This window comes from Centroberyx affinis, unplaced genomic scaffold (assembly GCF_046629955.1).
Source record: "Centroberyx affinis isolate AG114_WGS23_722 - 3 ecotype Tasmania unplaced genomic scaffold, CSIRO-AGI_Caff_v1 ptg000680l_1, whole genome shotgun sequence".
In the NCBI taxonomy this organism is placed as follows: Eukaryota; Metazoa; Chordata; class Actinopteri; order Beryciformes; family Berycidae; genus Centroberyx; species Centroberyx affinis.
Window position 1 is genome coordinate 101,776 of NW_027279301.1, and position 19,839 is coordinate 121,614.

Sequence of the window (19,839 nt, forward strand, 5' to 3'; positions counted from 1 at the left end):
CATAAAGCGAAGATACTTTCAAAAATTTACAATAAACAGCAGTCTACTGACACACTAATGCAGAAAACAAATACACATCTAAGACTTCTAAGAAATTTATATAAAAAATCTAGGGTGCCTAAGACTTTTGCACAGTACTGTATATATACTGTATATAGAAATATCTTAGCATATATAGAAAATCTTAGAATATTTACAATAAAATGAAATAATAATCATTCCAAACACAAATGAAAGCTTTTAGTCTCGTTATCAAACAGACAAAAATATACATGTTGTTGATGGTTTTTTTTTTGTAATTACTGTATTATTGCAGCCCTGGAATTTTAGGAAATTGTTTTTTTTTTGTTTCAACTTTTTACTTTTCATAAGTAAATTACTATATGCAAAGATATAGAAAAAATAAAGGATATTGAAGTAAATTGCTGCATTTCTGATTCATTCTTGCTACATATACTTTAGTACAGTCAATAAAGTGAAAAGGTGTGATTCTTATTCTATAATGAAATACTGATTTATTGATTTATCGAGCTTATTTTGAGACATGTATGAAGTGTTTTGGTGGTTTGAGAGAGTTTTGGAGGTGAGATGAACTGTTTGGGCCAAGATGCATGTTGGTAATGCAGACTGTATGAAGAGTTTTGAAAAAGTGGCTCCAGTATTGACCGATGCTTGTTAGCAATTGAAAAAAAACTGTAAACAAAAACAGCAGGAAGAGGGAATCTGCCTCTTGACTGATAAAGCTTATATTCAATATCTTTAAATTTGACTGCTTTCATGGTGAAGAGTATTCAGTGTCGTATTGATCAATACTGTATGTACTGATAAATACTGTATGTACCCCCCCCCCCCCCCCCCTCCCTCCATGTCGGCACTGCCTCGACTTCCAACTGGAACAAATAAAGTAGTATTATCACAAAAATGTAGATTAATTAAAGTCACGAGTTATGAGTCATAGAATGTGATCTTTCTGACCAAGCAGAACTAGAATATCTCAGAATAATCCTCAGCTGCTTTCACACCTTGTGAACGAGGAAGTTGTGCAAGTTTCACAGAGTTTTACAGGGTCAACACGTTTCTCAGAACATTTCCACTGTACCTGGCTGAGACCAACACCTTCTGATTAAAATGAGGCAACAGACTTCAGACCAAACAAGCTGATGTTGCATGTCCAAAATAATCAGTTAACACATTTTCTCTTATCCCTCAAACTACTAGGGCTGCAACTAACAATTATTTTCACTGTCGATTAATCTGTCGATTATTTTCTCGATTAATCGATTAGTTGTTTGGTCTATAAAATGTCAGAAAATGGTGAAAAATGTTGATCATGATGTCCTCAAATGTCTTGTTTTGTCCACAACCCAAAAGATATTCAGTTTACTGTCATAGAGGAGGAAAGAAACCAGAAAATATTCACATTTAAGAAGCTGGAATCAGAGAATTTTGACTTATTTTTCGTAAAAAATGACTCAAACCGAGTAATAATCGATTATCAAAATAGTTGCCGATTAATTTAATAGTTAACTAATCGATTAATCGTTGCAGCTCTATAAACTACCCACCATACCAGATCTTTCTTTAATCATAAGTAAGCATTTGATCAATTTAATGCGCCCCCAATAAATACCTAATGACACAGCTTGACAAAAGATAGAGCTTATTTATTTTCAAAAAGGTACACACACGCTTGACAAGCTATATGAAACCGTCTGTGCTTTAACATCTGCTCGTTCACTTGCAGACGCAGCGAATAAGGCAAGCCCCTTCATCTACTGTACCTCTATCTCTTCTTCAGACTCTCCCTACTGTCTCTAGTCCTATCGATAGAACCGTTTGCTTCTTCCCGCGGGTGCTAGGCGAGCGGTGCTTTAGCTGTGGGTGGGGGTGGGGGTGGGGGGTTCGGAGCCCCCCCAAAAAACTCCCGAGAGAAGTCAAGTGTGAAAACCACAGAGAAGCGTTCCGAAAGGCAGAGATTTCGAAACCCGACGAAACCCGAAAAAGAAACCCCCCACGCGTTTTCCCAGCTCCGTCTTCCCTTGCCGATCCCCGGTTCTCCCCGGAGCTTTGCCTGGAGTTCAGGGGAGGGGGGTGGGGGGGGGGAGCGAGTGTGTGTGGGCAGCGTAAACCCCCGGACTACGGTGCGTCGACGGCTGGGGGTCAGGTCTTCGGTCAGCAGCCTCCGTCTGCCGCTTCTCCGTCCTGGACCAGACTGCTGCCGTGCTGGATGGCTGCTGTGGCCATGCTGATGGCTTCCTCCAGTGTCTGCTGCTCCTCCAGCTGTACGCACACACACACACACACACACACACACACACACACACACACACACAACCATTTAAAGTCAGTCTAACAGTCCAACTCTAATATGGATCTGAATGCATCCTGATTCTGTGTCTGTGTGTGTGGTGTTATGTAAGCCGGTGGTTCTCAAAACGTGGGGGTCCCGGGGACCGCCAGGGGTCCTCGAGGGGGGTTCCAGCAAATTTATGAATCATTAAACTTCACCATTATTTCATTTACAAGAAGTTAAGACAGTTAGAGAATGTAGAAGGATGACTGTTCTGATCATAGTTTCTCTGTTATCTCTCTACCTACAATACAGACAGTCGTGGGAATTCTGGACAAAATCATATCCGGCAATAAACGTGTTTTCAGATTTGGGTCCGAGAGACAAAATCTCATCAAATGGACTAAATTAGGGGGTCCTTGATATGAAAGAGGTTGAGACCTGACCTGTACTGCTATCTGGGTGCCGTTAGCCGTGGCCAGCAGCGCCACCTGCTGGTAGTGGGCGGTCGAGACGTCCGAGCCGCCTGCCATGACGCCCGCTGATGTTACTATGGCGACCTGGGAGGAGGGAGGAGAGGCGTTGGGACAGAACGGTTTCGCGGTGATGGAGGAGTGGAGTGGAGGAGAGCGGAGGGCCACGGCAAGAAAGACAGTGCAGACTACATTAAATTGAATATTATATCAGACATGTTTAGTGGTAGAACCAAAACACATGAAGATGAAACCTGTATGAGGTGAGCCAGAAAATTTTGTATATTTATGTCACAATTTATGGATTGACTATAGATTTTTCATTCACTTTATAAAAACAGATATATTGCACATATTTTATTTTATTATATTTGTTTCATATTCTGTATTCTTTATGTTTCTTGACTTTCTTGAAGTACTTCCTCCTAACCTATCCCTATTATTTTCCTATTATTTTTCTCCATGTTTGTTTATTGTATGCACCTTCATACCAAGGCAAATTCCTTGTATGAAGGTGAAAACTTACTTGGCAATAAACCTGATTCTGATTCAAACTGTGAGCAACACGTTCTCTATAATTTTTATATGATAGACTACTGGAATAAACGTGGCTTGGATGACGGTTGACTCCGTCATTAGAGCTGATGGTAAGCTCTGGCATAATTTTATTGTTATTTTTTTTTTTTTGTTTATTTCCAATTAATGCTGTCACAAGTACAAAGTGCTTGAGAGAATAAAATATATAAAAATACGGACAATGAATAAATATGCAAGGACAGTCTATTAAAAAGTATGGTAACACTTTAGATGGGGGAACACATATTAGCTATTAACTATGGGTTTTCCCTCAATAGTTTCATAATTTCCCTCAATAATATGTGATACTAGCACCTTATAAGCCCCATACTGACCAAAGCACACTAAAAGCCCAATTTATGTGCAAAAACTTCCTTACTGACTAATTAGGAGGCTGTTGAGGGAAAAGCCATAGTTAATGTGCTATACTTGTAGAAGACAGTAGTGCAGAATAAGGTGCTAATCAGTAGTTTGTAATGACTAATAAGGAACCAATACATTACCAATATGCATGTTTATAACAAATGTATTAATAGTTAATGTGTTCCCTAATCTAAAGTGTTACCAAAAGTATTATTAGGTTACCACCGCAGACGCAGTAGTAACCTGATAATAATAGGAATTCCAGCAATTACAGGGTTTCACTACTACATAGTGAACCTCTAATAATAGTACTAGATGACACTTATTAGAGCACATGCCTCTGCCGACACTATGCAATTGTTAAGATATGCCGGTTCCGCATGTTGGATTTTTACCAAAAGTTAATCATTTCTTCCATTCCCCATTGTCCCATTATGCATTTCATATCACAGAGTCACATGGTTCTGCTCTTGGGGATGGGCGATATGGTTAAAATCAATATCACGATAATCATAAGGATTTTTCTCGATTTCAATATATATCACGATAAGGTTCGTGTGTGCAAAATCACGTTAAATAATCAAATTAATGTTCATCTCATTGAACCGAATGGTAATGTTAGGTGTGATGTCACACAAAACAGAAATATTCAAATAATATTCCTACCATACCTCATTTTATGAGAGTTTTTAAGTAAAATTTGCTTGTAAAATTTGCTCATATACACACTTTCAATTTCAAAATCCAATACTTTTTCCAAATCTCCAAACCAAATTTGTTTTGATTTTAAGATTTTGGTTGGTGTTCAGTGTGATTTACACAGATATTTGTCTTTGTCCATGTACATGAAGGTTATTCCTCACAGCAAGAAATATCAGATTACGGGGCTCTAAAACCGCAGAAAATGTGAATCTGTATGTATCAGGGCAGTACAACAATATTTTTCCATACTTTTCCAAACTTATCAAAAACCCTTTCCATACATTTCTAGACTTTCCAGGCCCTGCATTATATATTTTATGCTGTCTGAACAGTATGAGAGCACCAACAGTTGTTTTTGGCACAAATGCTGTCACACTATCGACATCAAGGTATGTGATCAAAAAAATATTGTAACACTTGTTTATCTCCTCGTTCTTCCACACCCCATGATATGTTTTGTAGTTTTATGCTGCCACAACACCACATGCCATCTTACCAACCAAGCTACATTTAAATTGGTTGTGATACAGTATAAAGTAGGGAGAGTTACCAGCTTTAAGCTGCATATTTTGTTGTCTGACCTCAAATCAGGCTTTCATTTATAGATTTATTTACCAGTTTAAAGGATAAGGCTGGTGTTTTTTAATGCATTGTTTACCGTCAACAAATCCTATGAAAATAACAAAATCAACAATGTGTTTGCTCCACTCCCGTTACTTTCTGACTTCCCACACACTGTTTTTAGCCTTCAACCTGGAAGTCATTGGCTCCAATTGTAAGCTAAAAACCTTTAAATCCAGCTCACAAAGACATAGTTTACATTTTAAAAATCGCTAACTGTTACCACTAAAAGTCAGGCTGTTGTAGTTATTACCAAATCAAATCCAAATGGGAACAAATTCTTCATCATACCGGGGACTATTTTCTGTGCTACGGAACTACTTTCCTGAGATCGCAAAGTGTTTACAGCCGACGTGTTTTTAATCGTTTTTTTAATACAGTGGAGTTCTATGGCTGCTGGGACATGGCTGCATTGGACACCGGCTACATGGACGAGACTTTTGGCAAAACAAAATCATTGCTGATTTTGTTATTTTCATAGGATTTGTTGACGGTAAGCAATGCATTAACAAACACCAGCCTTATCCTTTAATCTAGGTATATCAATGCTTAAAAAAATGAATAATGATGCTTTACTGAACATGACATGACACAAACATGCATTTGTTCTCCTCTTATTGACTAATTTCAATGTTGGGTGAAGGATTTAAGTGAGTGTAGATATCAGAGGTGTTTATGTTCTAGTTGGGTAAGGTTATAGGCTGTAGTATATAAATACATTTTAGACAGATTATAAATAGTTGGAGGTAGGACCAACCTGACCGACAGTCTGACAGTCGGAACCCAGCTGGGAGCCCTCGCTCTGCTCCACCCCTTCCAGGTAGGAGTCCTGTGATTGGTCCAAGGCCCCATCCATCACATCTGCATCTGCCAATAACAGCCACACAAAGAGCCGGAGGGATCAGAGCGTACGTTTGCGGGTTAGCGTTACACAGAAAACACAGAAAAGGCAACCACAGAAAATGTCGATTTATTATTTTCCCCATAGAAATTGAATAGGGTCATACCATACCTTCTACTTCCTCTGCAGGTCCGAAGTCCCCGTGCGTGGTGCGCTTGTGCATGGCCAGGGTGGAGGTCTGCCGGTAGGTCTTCCCACAGTGGTTGCAGCTGTAGGGTTTGCAGTGGGTGTGGACCACGTGGTGCTTATATAGAGACGAATACTCGGTGAAACGCTTCCCGCAGCCCGGCACCGTGCACAGGTAGGGCTTCTCTCCTGAAAACAGGGAGAGAGAGACATGGTTAGTGAGAAGCAGAACGTGTCAAAACCACAGAAACCTTTATAACACTGCACTGTTGAGACCTATTTATATATACTGTATATATTTCATGTTTAATCATCGTTATTTTAGTACGCAGTCAAGACGTAACATCTGTAGGTAACTGCAACAAATGTTAGAAATCCATTTCTTTCCCACAGTTCCCACTTCTACTCTACTGAATGTGTTGGAATCAGAGGTTTGATTCCCTGCCCGAACCCGAGACCAGCCCGGCCCGGCCCGGCCCGGGCCTGGTAGGAATTTCCCCTCCATTCCTTGGGCCCAGGCCGGGCCGGTCTAAGTATCAGATATAACGTTTTTTTTTTGTTTTTTTTTAATAATTGGGGTGGGGAGTAAACTATTTGGTGTGATAATCAGAATGTTATATGTAGGCCCTGGAGATATATATATATATATATATAGGCATGCGCAAAGGCTGCTCGGGTTTGTTGAACCAACTGAAACAAGTTTTGCTTCCGTGTTGCGCTATCCATTAAGATCCTGTGCGTAATTCTGAACAGATTTTTGTCATTCAAACAACTCAGAATTAGTTTATTTAACAGCCAATTTGCTAAGAAAATTTTAAACCGGGCTCACAGTTACTTACATAACTCAACAAAAACATGTTTTATTTCTACTGTTTTTTACTGCATATTTTATAGTCTAGTTGTGTGCTTACATTCCATTTTCTTTTTCCCTGTTGATTTCTATTACTATTTGCTATTGCGACAACCTAATTTCCCCACACTGATCAATAAAGTGCCATTTTACCTTATTTTAGAATTAGTAATTAATTGGAAATAGATGTTTCTGCTAAATGTGATTCCTCAAAATACCAGCTTGACCTTGTCTAAATAAACAAGTGCAGTACTGTGAACTTAGGGAAACAAGTGAAATACCAAGTGCTTAGCTGCACTTTTTGATCTCACTTATCTATCCATAGATACCAAGGAAGTTTTACATATAAATACAAGTCCAGCTACAGCCATCACAACTACAGAAAACTAGTTTGGTATTGATAACCAGTATTGATAATAGTATCAGTATCAATAAAATTCCAAGATATTACCCAGCCCCAGAACTCTGTGTGTGTGTGTGTGTGTGTGTGAGACCTGTGTGTATCCTCATGTGGTTCTTGTAGTTGGTGGCGCTGGCGAAGCCTCGTCCGCAGGAGGGTTCCGGACACAGGTAGGGCCGTTCTCCTGTGTGGGTCCGGAGGTGAACCTTCCTGATGTTGGAGGTGGTGAAGGACCGACCGCAACCATCAAACGGACACAGGAAGGGCTTCTCACCTGGAGGACGAGGATAATAAGGATAGATGGAGGTAAAAAAAGGGCAGACGATAGAGGGACGGCCACGGTGCATTTGCCGTGGAAACAGACAAGGCTTCGGATGGATAGATGCAGGTAGAAATGAAAGCGCGGAAGGAGAATGAACAGAGAGAGGGGGATGGGGAAATGGGTGGACACATACAGGAAAGGATGAACGAGAAAAAGTAGAGCCAGAGGTAGGCAGTGTCCAAATAAAATAGGTTTATCGAAAAACTCTAAATGCTGGACAGAAAAAAAATGCAGACAAACAAAAAGTATTAAACAAAGTGTATGTAATTTATAATCCGGCGTGAGCCAGAAAATCATGGGAATTTTCATTAACTTATAATGGTTCAAGAATTATAGGCCAAAAAGCAAAATTGTTTATTGTAGTGCCCCCTGTTGGCCAATCATCACAATATTTTAAAGGTTGGCACTACTGGATAGCAGTAACATATAGGTGCCAAGTTTCAAAAAGATTGGGCTAACCCTTGCTGCCAAGTAGAAAAGTGAATTTAGAGCTGTGATACCTGCAAAATATGAGATACTGGGCTGCTAAATGAACCAGTTAACACTGACACCCATATGGGTAAAGCCCTCTTCGGGCAGCGTTAGTATTACCAGGTGAGGTCGGCAATGTGATTTTGCCTTTGCACACTGGAATCTACTGGGAGACCATGGTAATCCAGGGACCAGCCACATTACCCGCAGTACAGCAAAACTAACAAAACTCTTTTCCACTGGCTCCATATCTCTGTAATGCCAGATGCAGCAGCTCCTGCACTCTTTTCCCCTATTTTCTCAATTTTTCCTTGCACCAAGTTGTTCTTAAATTTCTTTCATTGCTTATGTTATTGTTATTTTATTTTTATTATTGTTATTTGTGTGCTTAAAAAGGAATAGAATCCCACACACTGTCTATACTTGCAAGATAATTAAACACAACGTTTCGATCATCGGACCTTCATCAGGCGGACATAATTTCAGCCTGAAATTCTAGCCAGAAAATCACCGATAAAATTCCTGTCGTCCTGAGGTAAAGATTACCAATCACCACACCTCCCTTGGTAATACTAATGCTGTCTGGAGAGGGCTTAAGTCTACATGTTGAGTCTTACCGGTGTGTGTGCGAACATGTTTCTGCAGGTCTCCTGAGGTCTTGAAGGCCTTGAAGCACATGTCCTCAGGACACTTGTAAGGCTTCTCTCCGGTATGTGTTCTCAGGTGGGACTTCAGGCCGTAGGCGGTGGCAAAGGCCTTCCCACAGGACGCCATGTCGCACTTGTAGGGCCTAACACCGGTATGAGCCCGCTCATGGACCTGAAACCACAACCAGCACACACTAGCCAGACAGCTACACCTCGACACTGCTGCACAATTCTGGTTAGGTGTATTAGATTTCAAGTTTTAAGTGGTAGTGAGGGATCTGTGTTTGTGATTTAGCTTATTTAGATTTAGTTTGGGTAATGTAAAAATGTGTCATGCAGGGAAACACTTTGTAGTTTCAGTTCTATCTTCAGATGTGCTATCATTTGCTGTTTTGATGGAAAAAACAAAGTTTAATTGAATCTTACTATTATTTCATGTTATTACAAGGCTTTGTTCAATACTCAATTCTGATCGGCCAGTTGCATTTCTGGGGTCTGTTACAAATCACTGTTTTACATCTGATCATATCACTCTACAGTCAAGAAGTCTGGTCCATTTTGTTTATTTCTAATCAAATGAACTGGCGACACCTTGTGGTAAGAAGACCTTACTGTTTGGTTACTGCAGACAGTCCTGAAACCTGATAAATTTGTTTAGCTTGTAATAAAATAGTTTTACATCAATATTTGATGTCAAATGATTGACTGACAGGCTCACTGTACCTTATTCCTTACTTATTTAGGGTTACTTCATTGTTTTAGTTTTGATATCTTTAATAATCTAGCTGATACTTGGGCTGGTGACAATACTACAGTCAAGAGGCAGGTATTGTGACAAAACTAGTACGTGTCTAGCTGTCTCTCTTTCAAGCTGTGAGCTGTATTGAGGCGTACATATGTTCGTGTGTGTGTGTGTGTGTGTGTGTGTGTTGGTACCTTGAGGTGGTGTGCTGTGGTGTAGAGTCGTCCACAGCCTTCATAGTCACAGCGGAAAGCCTTCTCGGCGATCTGTTGGCCTTTGGAGGAGCCCCAAGCCTTCCCCTCATAAACCACCTACAGAGAAACACACCAACCTAAATACATCAAATACTGTTATTACCAATAGAGTACGTACATGACTGCACACGCTGCAAACAAGAACGTTTGGAAAAAAGCACACTTGCATGCACACACGTTCCTACAGCCTGGTAAACCCCAGGGGGCCTCCTGTATAAAATCTGCATAGATTTCACAGTGAAAGATGGTGAACGAAGTGAAAGTCGTTCACCTACTTGAAGCGAGCCGGAGGAAAAAACGTGGTGCTATAGAGGGTTTTTATGCTAATTGCAAAAAGTGCCTGTATCTATTGGCTTCTTTAGAATTACAAAAAGTTAGTTATTTAAAGCCCTTATATTTAGGAAAAGTTCTGGAAGGAGGAAGAATTTGCATTTTCAGTGTTGGAGGAACTTAAAATTGAAAATAACAATGGCAGATGGGCTGTGGCCTTTCTAGTGTTAAACATTACCCACATAAATAACCAAACTATTATGGTGTATCAGCAGAAGTAATTCTGGTTTTTCATAGACCACTTCATAGACAGAGCACAGTGAATTGAGTGAGAATGTGATTTTGAAACATTTGGAGAGTTTCACTGCTTTGCCCGTCAAATTTATTTTTATTACATCCCGATGTGTGCGTGAAAACTGCAGTACGCAATCGTTTTGTGCGTACGCAACGTTTACACATGAGGCCCCTGGCCTCTGTCCCAGGCACTTTCACAATTTTAGCAGGCAACTAGATGTTTATGACAGGACTGCATATGACAGTTGGTTACCTGTAGAGTAGAGTTGTCACGGTGGTGCCATTTTGACACCGGTGTTGTTTCCCTCCTCAACACCGGCCATACCGGTTATACCGCCTGTCGCCACTAGAGGGTCTAAGCGTTATCAAAGTAGGGCTGAACGATTTTGAAAAAATATCTAATTGCGATTATTTTGACTGATATTGCAATTGTGATATGATTTGCGATATTAGAGGGAATGATCATTTTTACATCATTATTCTCATTCTTGTATTAAAATTATTATGGTGTGATTTTTGCAGGGATCTGTACCAAACAAAGATGTTTTCTTAAGTCTGTAGAATATGATGTGTAGGCCAGGACATCTCTGCAGCACCACAATATTTCATTTAAAATGCTATTTTGACACATTTCGCCTTTAACAAATATTGCGCCTCCCGCGATTTGAAAATTGCAGTAGGCCATATTGCGATTGAGAAAATTTTGATTAATTGTTCAGCCCTATATAAAAGTCAGCGACACTACAATGAAGGTGAAACTTAAAATCCCTCTCCAAACTCCATGTTAACAGCATTTGTCAAAGGTAACAATTTTTAATCAGCGATTTATAACACTGCTAACTCTAACACTCAGGGAGGTAATGTGAGTGATGTGAGCAGATTCTGGCATATTGCCCTTCTTTAGGCTGTCATTGGATTGTACTGGACTCATTACTGTCACTAGGTAAGGACAAATAATTAATCCTATTCGTCCTAAACTCATACTTTCGTCATATTAGTGATCAGATATTAGCGATCAGTATGTTGTTAGTATGTCCATTTATCATTTAGTAGCCTAACCTGAACATGGAAGCTCTGAATATGTGCTTTTATTTTACAAAATACAAAATAACGGTATTCCCGTTGTGGGGCTAATAACACCGGTGTGGACTCCAAGACCGTATGCCACCGCGACAACCCTACTGTAGAGTAGACTAACTAACACATAATCGAGCTGTATTTGTCTGGTGAATGGAGAATATTTCCCAACCTGACACACACACACACCTTTACCTGGACAGCATTGTCAGGAAGACCATTGCTGTCAGTCCTGCTTTCATCCACCTCTACCTGTGATCCACTCATCTAGAATGACAGAGGACAGGGAGTCAGATGCTGATACTAGGCAATACTGGGTGGTACTGTCTGACATTAGGTGATACTGTGTGGTACTTGGTGGTACTGTCTAATACTAGGTGATACTGTGTGGTACTTGGTGGTACTGTCTAATACTAGGTGATACTGTGTGGTACTTGGTGGTACTGTCTAATACTAGGTGATACTGGGTGCTACTGACTGAAAACAACAACCTGAGACAACATTTTGGTTAGTTTTCCCTTTACACTTTACTAGTTAAGATACATCTTCTGTATAGAGCTAGAGTAGGTAGGTAGCTGGTGAATGTTGCTGCCTGTCTTATGTTGCTGTACGTTAATTATGGCATTCATGATGGTAACGGTATTTGTAAACAAAGACATATTGACCCTGTTCCATGATGTATTGACAATAAGTCGGGACATATAATAAGCTCATACATATAACAATATATTTAAAATGGGTGGTCGCCCAGGTCTGCAGCCACAGGTACAGTGTCAACCTGTGGGAAACACTGCTATATGAATGCTCACCTTGCATTATGGCACAAGGGATAATAATATAATATCCTGTGTATTGATAAATGCTCCATGATGCAGCTGTAGACTTTACACCCTACCTTATGCTTTAACGCAGTGATTCTCAACCTTTTTCACATCAAGGACCCCTAAATTAGTACACATTAGGGCCCCCATCTGATGAGATTTTGTCTCTTGGACCCAAATCTGAGAATATTTTTATTGTCAGATATGATTTTGTCCAGAATTCCATGACTATCTGTATTGTAGGTAGAGAGATAACAGTGAAACTATGACCAAAACAGTCATTCTTCTACATTCTCTAATTGTGTTAACTTCTTGTAAATGAAATAATGGTGAACATTAACAATTCATCAATTTGCTGGGGACCCACTGGAACCCCCTCAAGGACCCCCTGATGGTCCCTGGCCCCCACGTTGAGAACCACTGCTCTAACGCATGTTCAGCGGCTGCAACAGGCTGCTCGTGATTTTCGCTTAATTCCATCGCTCACCATCCATATTACAATTTCAAAAACCGCACGATTAGAGCTGCAACGACTAATGACAACTGACAATTGACAATGACAATTGATAACTAATCGATTAGTTGTCAACTATTAAATAAATCGCCAACTATTTTGATAATCGGTTAATCGGTTTGAGTAATTTTTTAAGAAAAATAAGTCAAAATTCTGTGATTCCAGCTTCTTAAATGTGAATATTTTCTGGTTTCTTTACTCCTCTATGACAGTAAACTGAATATCTTTGGGTTGTGGACAAAACAAGACATTTGAGGACGTCATCTTGGGCTTTGGGAAACACTGATCCACATTTTTCACCATTTTCTGACATTTTATAGACCAAACAACTAATCCATTAATCGAGAAAATAATCGACAATGAAAATAATCGTTAGTTGCAGCCCTACGCACGATCCGATCTGGACTGGCTCGGTCTAAGGTGTGGAGCCGTGCCCGGAGAGCCGCCTCACCTTCACGGCGTAGCGCTCCAGCGTGGCCATGGAGTCGGCCTCCACCAGCGCCGCGTCCTCGGCGGCCATGTCCTCCAGGCAGCCGGCGGGCTGCAGCGTCAGGACGCCGGCCCCGGCTCGGTGCGGCGTCGGCGGGTAATGGATGTACGCCATGCTGCCGTCCTCCAGCTGCACCGCCTCCACCGAGCTGCGGTCGTAACCGTCTGCGCGGAGGCGAGGGGGTTCAGACGGCTCGCCAGGTCATTGCTTTCTTCATATTCTCATATTCTCATATTATTCATTAGAATTTGCGTTAAGGCTGGGTATCGGCAAGGACCTCACGATACGATACGTATCACGATACATTGCGATACGATACATATCGCGATACGTTGCGATACTCTACATAATTTACTGAAAATTTAAAAATAGAGCTGAAAATACAACTTGCTGTGTACCACCTGGGTAGTCTAATATGTACATCACATTATATTGATAACTCAGCGGACAAATTGAGTCAAAACTATTTAATTCAAAGGGATTTGAGGGAAATTTAAGGACATTTTAAATCCATTTTTTATGTATCGATACGAGGGGCTGGAAAATCGATACAGTATCATGGAAAAAAATAATAATTATCCTAATTTGCATACAAAGTCATGTACCATGTATGTACCTTTGAGTGTGTGGTGAATGTAGGCGGTCGTCCCGTCTTCAAGCTGTACTGCCTGGCCATCCTCAAACGGTAGAGGCTCTGTCATTAAAAAAGACAATTAATAAAAAAAACAATAATGCAGAAAAAAAAAAAAAAGATCCACAATAACAAAATGAATCCAGAAATACAAAGTATATCGCCAATAGCTGTTTTTGTTAAGAAAGTGCTTTAGGCTGGATTTGCTTCAACAGTCAGAATCCACTCCACCCAAGAACATTTCCACAATGCTGCCTGTATATGGAAAAGGTGACGAACGCCTACAGACCTTTCTGCTGCACTGTGACCTGCTGGATGTAAGCGGTGGTCCCGTCCTCCAGCTGAACGGTGTCTCCCTCCACCAGGTTCCCATCTGACACAGAGAAATCACGTTTTACTCCAGTGGTTCTCAACCTTTTTCATATCAAGGACCCCTAATTTAGTCCACATTAGGGCCACGGACCTCCATTTGATGCGATTTTGTCTCTCGGACCCAAATCTGAAAATATTTTTATTGTCAGATATGATTTTGTCCAGAATTCCATGACTATCTGTATTGTAGGGAGAGAGATAACAGTGAAACTATGATCAAAATAATCAATCTCCTACATTCTATAATTGTTCTTGTAAATGAAATAATGAAGTTTAACGCTTCTTCAATTTGCCGGGGACCCCCTAGGATGCCCTCAAGGACCCCTGGTGGTCCCCGGACCCCACGTTGAGAACCACTGTTTTAGTCCATTTGTGTGCACAAGATACAATTCATTCCCTCGATTTCGTTAAACTGTGCAGTTTAGGAAAAAATGCAACTTAAAAGGAACATTTGAGGTATTGCAGATATAGAGCAGGAACCAAACCCACAAAATTTTTAGATACCCCTACCCAGGGTAGAACAAAAGATGACCTTGTTTTTTCATAACTTTGACATGTCCCCTTCATGAAATGGATGGTCATAATATTTATTTTTACTGCAAAAGTCATGAAATTCATCAATGAAGTGATTCACCACATAGGCAATGTGTAGGCAGTCTTACTATCAGAGCTCATCTTGACCAGTTCACACTCCTAACATTATAAAATAACATTTTGAATCTATAGGCCTAAGTATTTCATGGGAATATTAACATATTGACATTAATCTAATATTGACCTAGAATATTAATTAGGATATGAATAGGATACAAAAAATGATGAGATCATGCTGCCATGCTAGCATTACTTACGTCAGCATGCATTTTGAGCTGACCTAAGTGCTGTTAGAATCCTCTACCCACAATGCTTGTTCAGTGTCAGAAGTGGTTTTGCTTGGTGTCATGTTACGGCTTTCAGTTTTTGTTGTTAAAACTTATGGGTCATGATTTCAGTTGTGTCCTTTTGGCACTGAAAAGATCTCATAATACTCATATTACACTATACATTGTGGTTAATTTAAGGTTGCTTTGAGGTCTAGAGATACTACCTGAGAACCATCAGTGCTAATATGAAGTATGTAAATACAACCAGTGGGTAAAAAACATGGGATCAACTTGGTATTCCCTGTTACAAGGCAGGCATCTTTGTGTACTTTTTTGGGTTATACTCACTGGATAGTCACAATAACAGTGCTCAGTGACAAACTCTTACTTCTTGTTTTTGATGAGACAATGTCAGTGACTACCTGAAATGAATTATTATCATAATTGGGTACTGATTACAGTATTATTAGATTAGGATTAGGATTAGGATTAGAAGTGTAATGTTAGGAGTGTGAACTGGTCAAGATGAGCTCTGATAGTAAGACTGCCTACACATTGCCTATGTGGTGAATCACTTCATTGATGAACTTAATGACTTTTGCAGTAAAAAGAAAAATTATGACCATCCATTTCATGAAGGGGACATGTCAAAGTTATGAAAAAACAAGATCATGTTTTGTTCTATCCCGGGTAGGGGAAGAACAAAAACTAAGGCCCTTTTTGAGGGTTTGTTCCTGCACTAATAGGCCTAGTAAGGATTTGGTATGTTAATATCCATTGTCTGTTTACACTGAATAGGCAAATCCCCCAAATATTGCAACATATTTATCCACTTAACCCTCAGGCCATGTAAACACAACCAGGTGCTGCAACACACAAACGAGAGCTCAAATTGCATATTGTGCACGTTACAGTAAATTGTTGCCACGACATAAATTGTTTTTCTCCCAATGGCCACTCCCGGGCTCCGTATAATATACCGTAGGCCCAAACAAAACACTAAGATACTGTATTTGTACACAGTCATGGCAGTGTCTGTTATGCCATTTCCCTTACAAAATGGCGGTGTTTCTTCACCTCAATTTCACACCAGCGAAGAATATAATTTACATTTTTGTGGGTTGTGTTCCTGTCACTGGCTTTTCAACATTTTAGAACATTGCTTAGAAAAAAATGAAACAAGCCTAGCGAAAGAAACTTACTTTACTTACTCATAATGAACAGAGATCAGATCAAATTTGTTTGTGATCTTATCTCAAACCACAAACGTCCATTGAATCTGACATTGTCAGGCTATAAGTATACTTGTCATTTATTATGTGCATTTCCCCCATTTTCCTTGTGCAGCAGCAAAATAGGGCTGAACAATTAATCGAAATTTTATCCAAATCGCAATATGGCCTACTGCAATTTTCAAATCGCAGGAGGCGCAATATTTGTTAAAGGTGAAATGTGTCAAAATAGCATTTTAAATGAAATATTGTGGTGCTGCAGAGATGTCCTGGCCTACACATCATATTCTACAGACTTAAGAAAACATCTTTGTTTGGTACAGATCCCCGCGAAACATCACACCATAATCATTTTAATACGTTTTTCAATGAAAATGAGAATAATGATGTAAAAATTATCATTCCCTCTAATATCGCAAATCATATCGCAATTGCAATATCAGTCAAAATAATCGCAATTAGATATTTTTTCAAAATCGTTCAGCCCTACAGGAAAACAACAAAACACACTGAGTACAAAACAAGGACACGTCGCCAGGGAAACCCCTTTTTTTTGTTTTAATACCACTTTTGGTATAACGGTCTCACCTTTGATAGCCTGCTCAATGTAAGCAGTGGAGCCGTCGCTCAGGGCTACAGCCTGCAGACCCAAACTCTCCATCCTCCTGCTGCTCCTCTATATACTGCATACAGACACACACACACACACACTCACTTAGAGAATGTCATCCCAATCTATCAGCCCTGCCCACACCATGGTCAGAGCTTGTCATTCTGTATGGATAATGTATAAATGTATAAATAAATGTATCCAAACTTAAGAGTGAAATCCAAACTGTTGGCTGTATTTGTTTGTCTGCTGGAGCCAAGGAATGCCAGAGGGGCCCATACAAAATGAATAATCATGGGACACTTATTTTCATAAATTATGTCCCAAGCCTCAAGAGTACTTAAAGAAATAGTTTGGAAGCCTGGGCCCAAATAACATGTTTTCCGTCTATTAGTAGAAACCATAAGTTCGCTAGCCGCCTGCCCCGCCTGCCCCGCCTGTCCCGTAACACCGGGCCGCCCCCTCCCACTCTGCTGCAATAGAAACCTAGGGGCATACGGGACAGTCTTTGAAAACTATGATAAATGTTGTTTTGCAAAACATGACACTCACAGTATAATCAGTATGTTATCTTGAAAAAATTGTAAAAAAAAAAAACGAGCTTTCTGTCAATAGTTGTGTTCTACTTAGATAGGAACTATTTTTTCTCAAAGACGCACTACCTTTTCAGACGGTGTAAGCATCCACGAGAGCCAGGAGAATCCGGATTTCCGGATCTAAATGTTGAACCAGTGTCTAACCACTTTGGTTAGTGTGTTGTTTTAACAACAGAGGACTTATCTAACTACTTGGTAAAACAGATTGGTAAAACGTCTTGTATGCCATGTGTTTTTTAATAGTATACCAGTTTGAATTTGTGGTCGATAATTGGCTGGTTAAAAGCTAGCACTTACACTAAGATAACATGTCTTAGTGATAACCAGCTTAGCACCATAGGCCAATAATAGCAGGGGCTGATACAGGGCTTTAATGTATTTATATTTTTTCTTTCAGTGTTATTCACTCTTTGAATGTTTGATTCCCTTGGCCATGGCAATTTCTGTCTGGTATAGGCTGAAAACCATAATTTTTTTTAATATATCTCGGCTTTAACTTTGTACGTTCAAGAGATACTGTTCTCCCCATACTCTTCACATAATCGAAGCAGACTCATTGTAGCCTACGGCCTGAAAGGAGAGGTCACGTGACTTCCGTTCCTGGTGTGCAGGTGCATCAGTTCCGGTGCCGGCCACTCCAAGGGGGTGCATGTCCGAAGTTGGAGTTTACGAGGAACACTTGAAAGCAGCATCTCCTGCATGAGGAGAACGCCACGACAAACTCCATTAAAAATCTGTCAGTTGAATGTCGCTTTGATCATCAGCAACCTACACACACGGCAGAACCGACGTGAGACCTTTCATGAATCATCACCGTCCGCTAGTATATTCGGCATATAAATTAGATACTAACTCTACCACGCAGCACTTTATTTTAACATTTTAGAAGTGGTTCACATTGCTCGCTACAAGGTGGAAGAAGACCGTGAGAATAACAGATGAAGCAACTGTAAAAGTTATTTTTTAATGGAAATAACTGCTCCTTTGTGTGCTGGATGCATGCCGAAATGAAGAATGGCTCCTACAGATTAATTTAAGATCTGAAGTTGTCTTCTACCATGTATGTTGGTTTGCCGATAAACCGGGAAGCGTTAACCTGACACATTTTGAATGGTGTTTGGACTGCTGTCCTCCCCATGAGAGCGGTACGTAAGCCCAGAGCAGCTAAGTGGCTGTGCTGCTGCTAAATGGTACCGATTACAAATGTATTAAAGGTTCCCAAGACTATTGACATAACGGTATAAGCTAGTTAGTTGGATAGATATATTAGCACGGAACATTTAGCCCTCAATACATGCGACTATACACATCATGCTAGCTAATTATCGGCTAACTGATTCATTGGAGGCTCTTTAGCAGCACTGTACCGAGCCTTATTTGACTTCACTAACGTTTGGCAAACGGTTTGCCTCGTTCAGCCATTTGGCGACGGCAGGCAGCTCACTGGGTTGGAAGTGGGGCTAATGAGTCTCTGTTTTAGAATAACGATTGGCGGTATGCTTAAAACACTTAAGCAATTCGATTTCTATTAGCTTCCTTACCCTCCCAGTCCCCCATTTTCTATCCCATCTCTCCCTCGGTTGGCTCAGGCTGCAGCAGCGCAAACTGGGATACTCACCTCCAGCAGACCGCCATGACCCAGCCCTGCCCCGGAACATGAATCATCGCCGGCATACCGCCAGAGGAGGAGTGCCATGCTATCCAGCTGCAGACTAGCGGAACGCGATGGAACGAAACGCGCCTCTGGCTGGACAACGCCTCCAGGTCGGCCAGACAGAAATTAAAACCGGCTGTGCTTACTTAAAAAAAACATGCACCAGGTTCACTTCATGTTATCGAAACAATGCTGTTATAGAAGCTGTTTCAATCGATATTTCTTGTTCATTTTTATGTTAGAGTTAGCTTAAACTAACTTCCGGTTCAAAGCTACATCGCCTTCAAAATAAAAGCACCAAAATTGACAGAAATTAGTATTATTCAGTGAACATGTGATTTCAAACTAAATTGAAAATCGATGATGGTGGTTTAGATTTTACATACGCAAATTTGACCCTGCACGGAACAGTAGTTGTTACTAGCATGACAAGGTAATTGTGCACATTGGTAATTGTGACCGAACACGCACACACACATACACACACACACTACTCTTTCTGACTAGCTCCACAAGTATTGCATTTATGGGAACATGTATTTCTTCCTCACAGTGAAGGATAGAAAAGGAAAGGATATGATCTTGTGAGAGAGGGCCATTGCTTTAATGTACAAAAATGAGAATATCAAGGCCAGTGATCCACAGTTCACTGCAGAAGTATCAGGCAACTTCATAGT

General features: G+C 40.4%; 1 protein-coding gene across 9 annotated transcripts; it reads right to left on the reverse strand.

Annotated features, from left to right (window-relative positions):
• Positions 1-1,643: 1,643 nt before the first annotated feature.
• znf76 (zinc finger protein 76) lies at positions 1,644-19,142 on the reverse strand. 9 transcript variants are annotated; one of them, XM_071519287.1, is made up of 13 exons: positions 19,127-19,142; positions 16,891-16,985; positions 14,125-14,208; positions 13,821-13,898; positions 13,166-13,368; positions 11,575-11,646; positions 9,679-9,795; positions 8,713-8,914; positions 7,397-7,576; positions 6,038-6,241; positions 5,783-5,892; positions 2,737-2,850; positions 1,644-2,280 (listed from the first exon to the last, which is right to left on the reverse strand). In XM_071519287.1, exons 2-13 carry the CDS (start codon positions 16,961-16,963, stop codon positions 2,173-2,175), a joined length of 1,545 nt encoding a protein of 514 aa, XP_071375388.1. In that variant the 5' UTR covers positions 16,964-16,985; positions 19,127-19,142; the 3' UTR covers positions 1,644-2,172. The 9 variants fall into 9 exon arrangements, with proteins under 9 accessions (XP_071375388.1, XP_071375389.1, XP_071375386.1 ...); XM_071519288.1 differs by lacking the exon at positions 19,127-19,142 and adding an exon at positions 19,050-19,115 and having other exon boundaries at positions 5,783-5,886; XM_071519285.1 differs by lacking the exon at positions 19,127-19,142 and adding an exon at positions 19,050-19,114.
• Between the last annotated feature and the right edge of the window lie 697 nt (positions 19,143-19,839).

What these genes read in the sequence shown, in the direction of transcription:
- znf76 (XM_071519287.1), bottom strand. Translation starts at nt 16,963, where the DNA reads ATGGAGAGTTTGGGTCTGCAGGCTGTAGCCCTGAGCGACGGCTCCACT. An exon ending in CATTGAGCAGGCTATCAAAG is followed by an intron (nt 14,209 to 16,890) that starts GTGAGACCGTTA and finishes TCTCTGTGTCAG; the next exon opens with ATGGGAACCTGGTGGAGGGA. An exon ending in ACATGTTCGCACACACACCG is followed by an intron (nt 7,577 to 8,712) that starts GTAAGACTCAAC and finishes CTCGTCCTCCAG; the next exon opens with GTGAGAAGCCCTTCCTGTGT.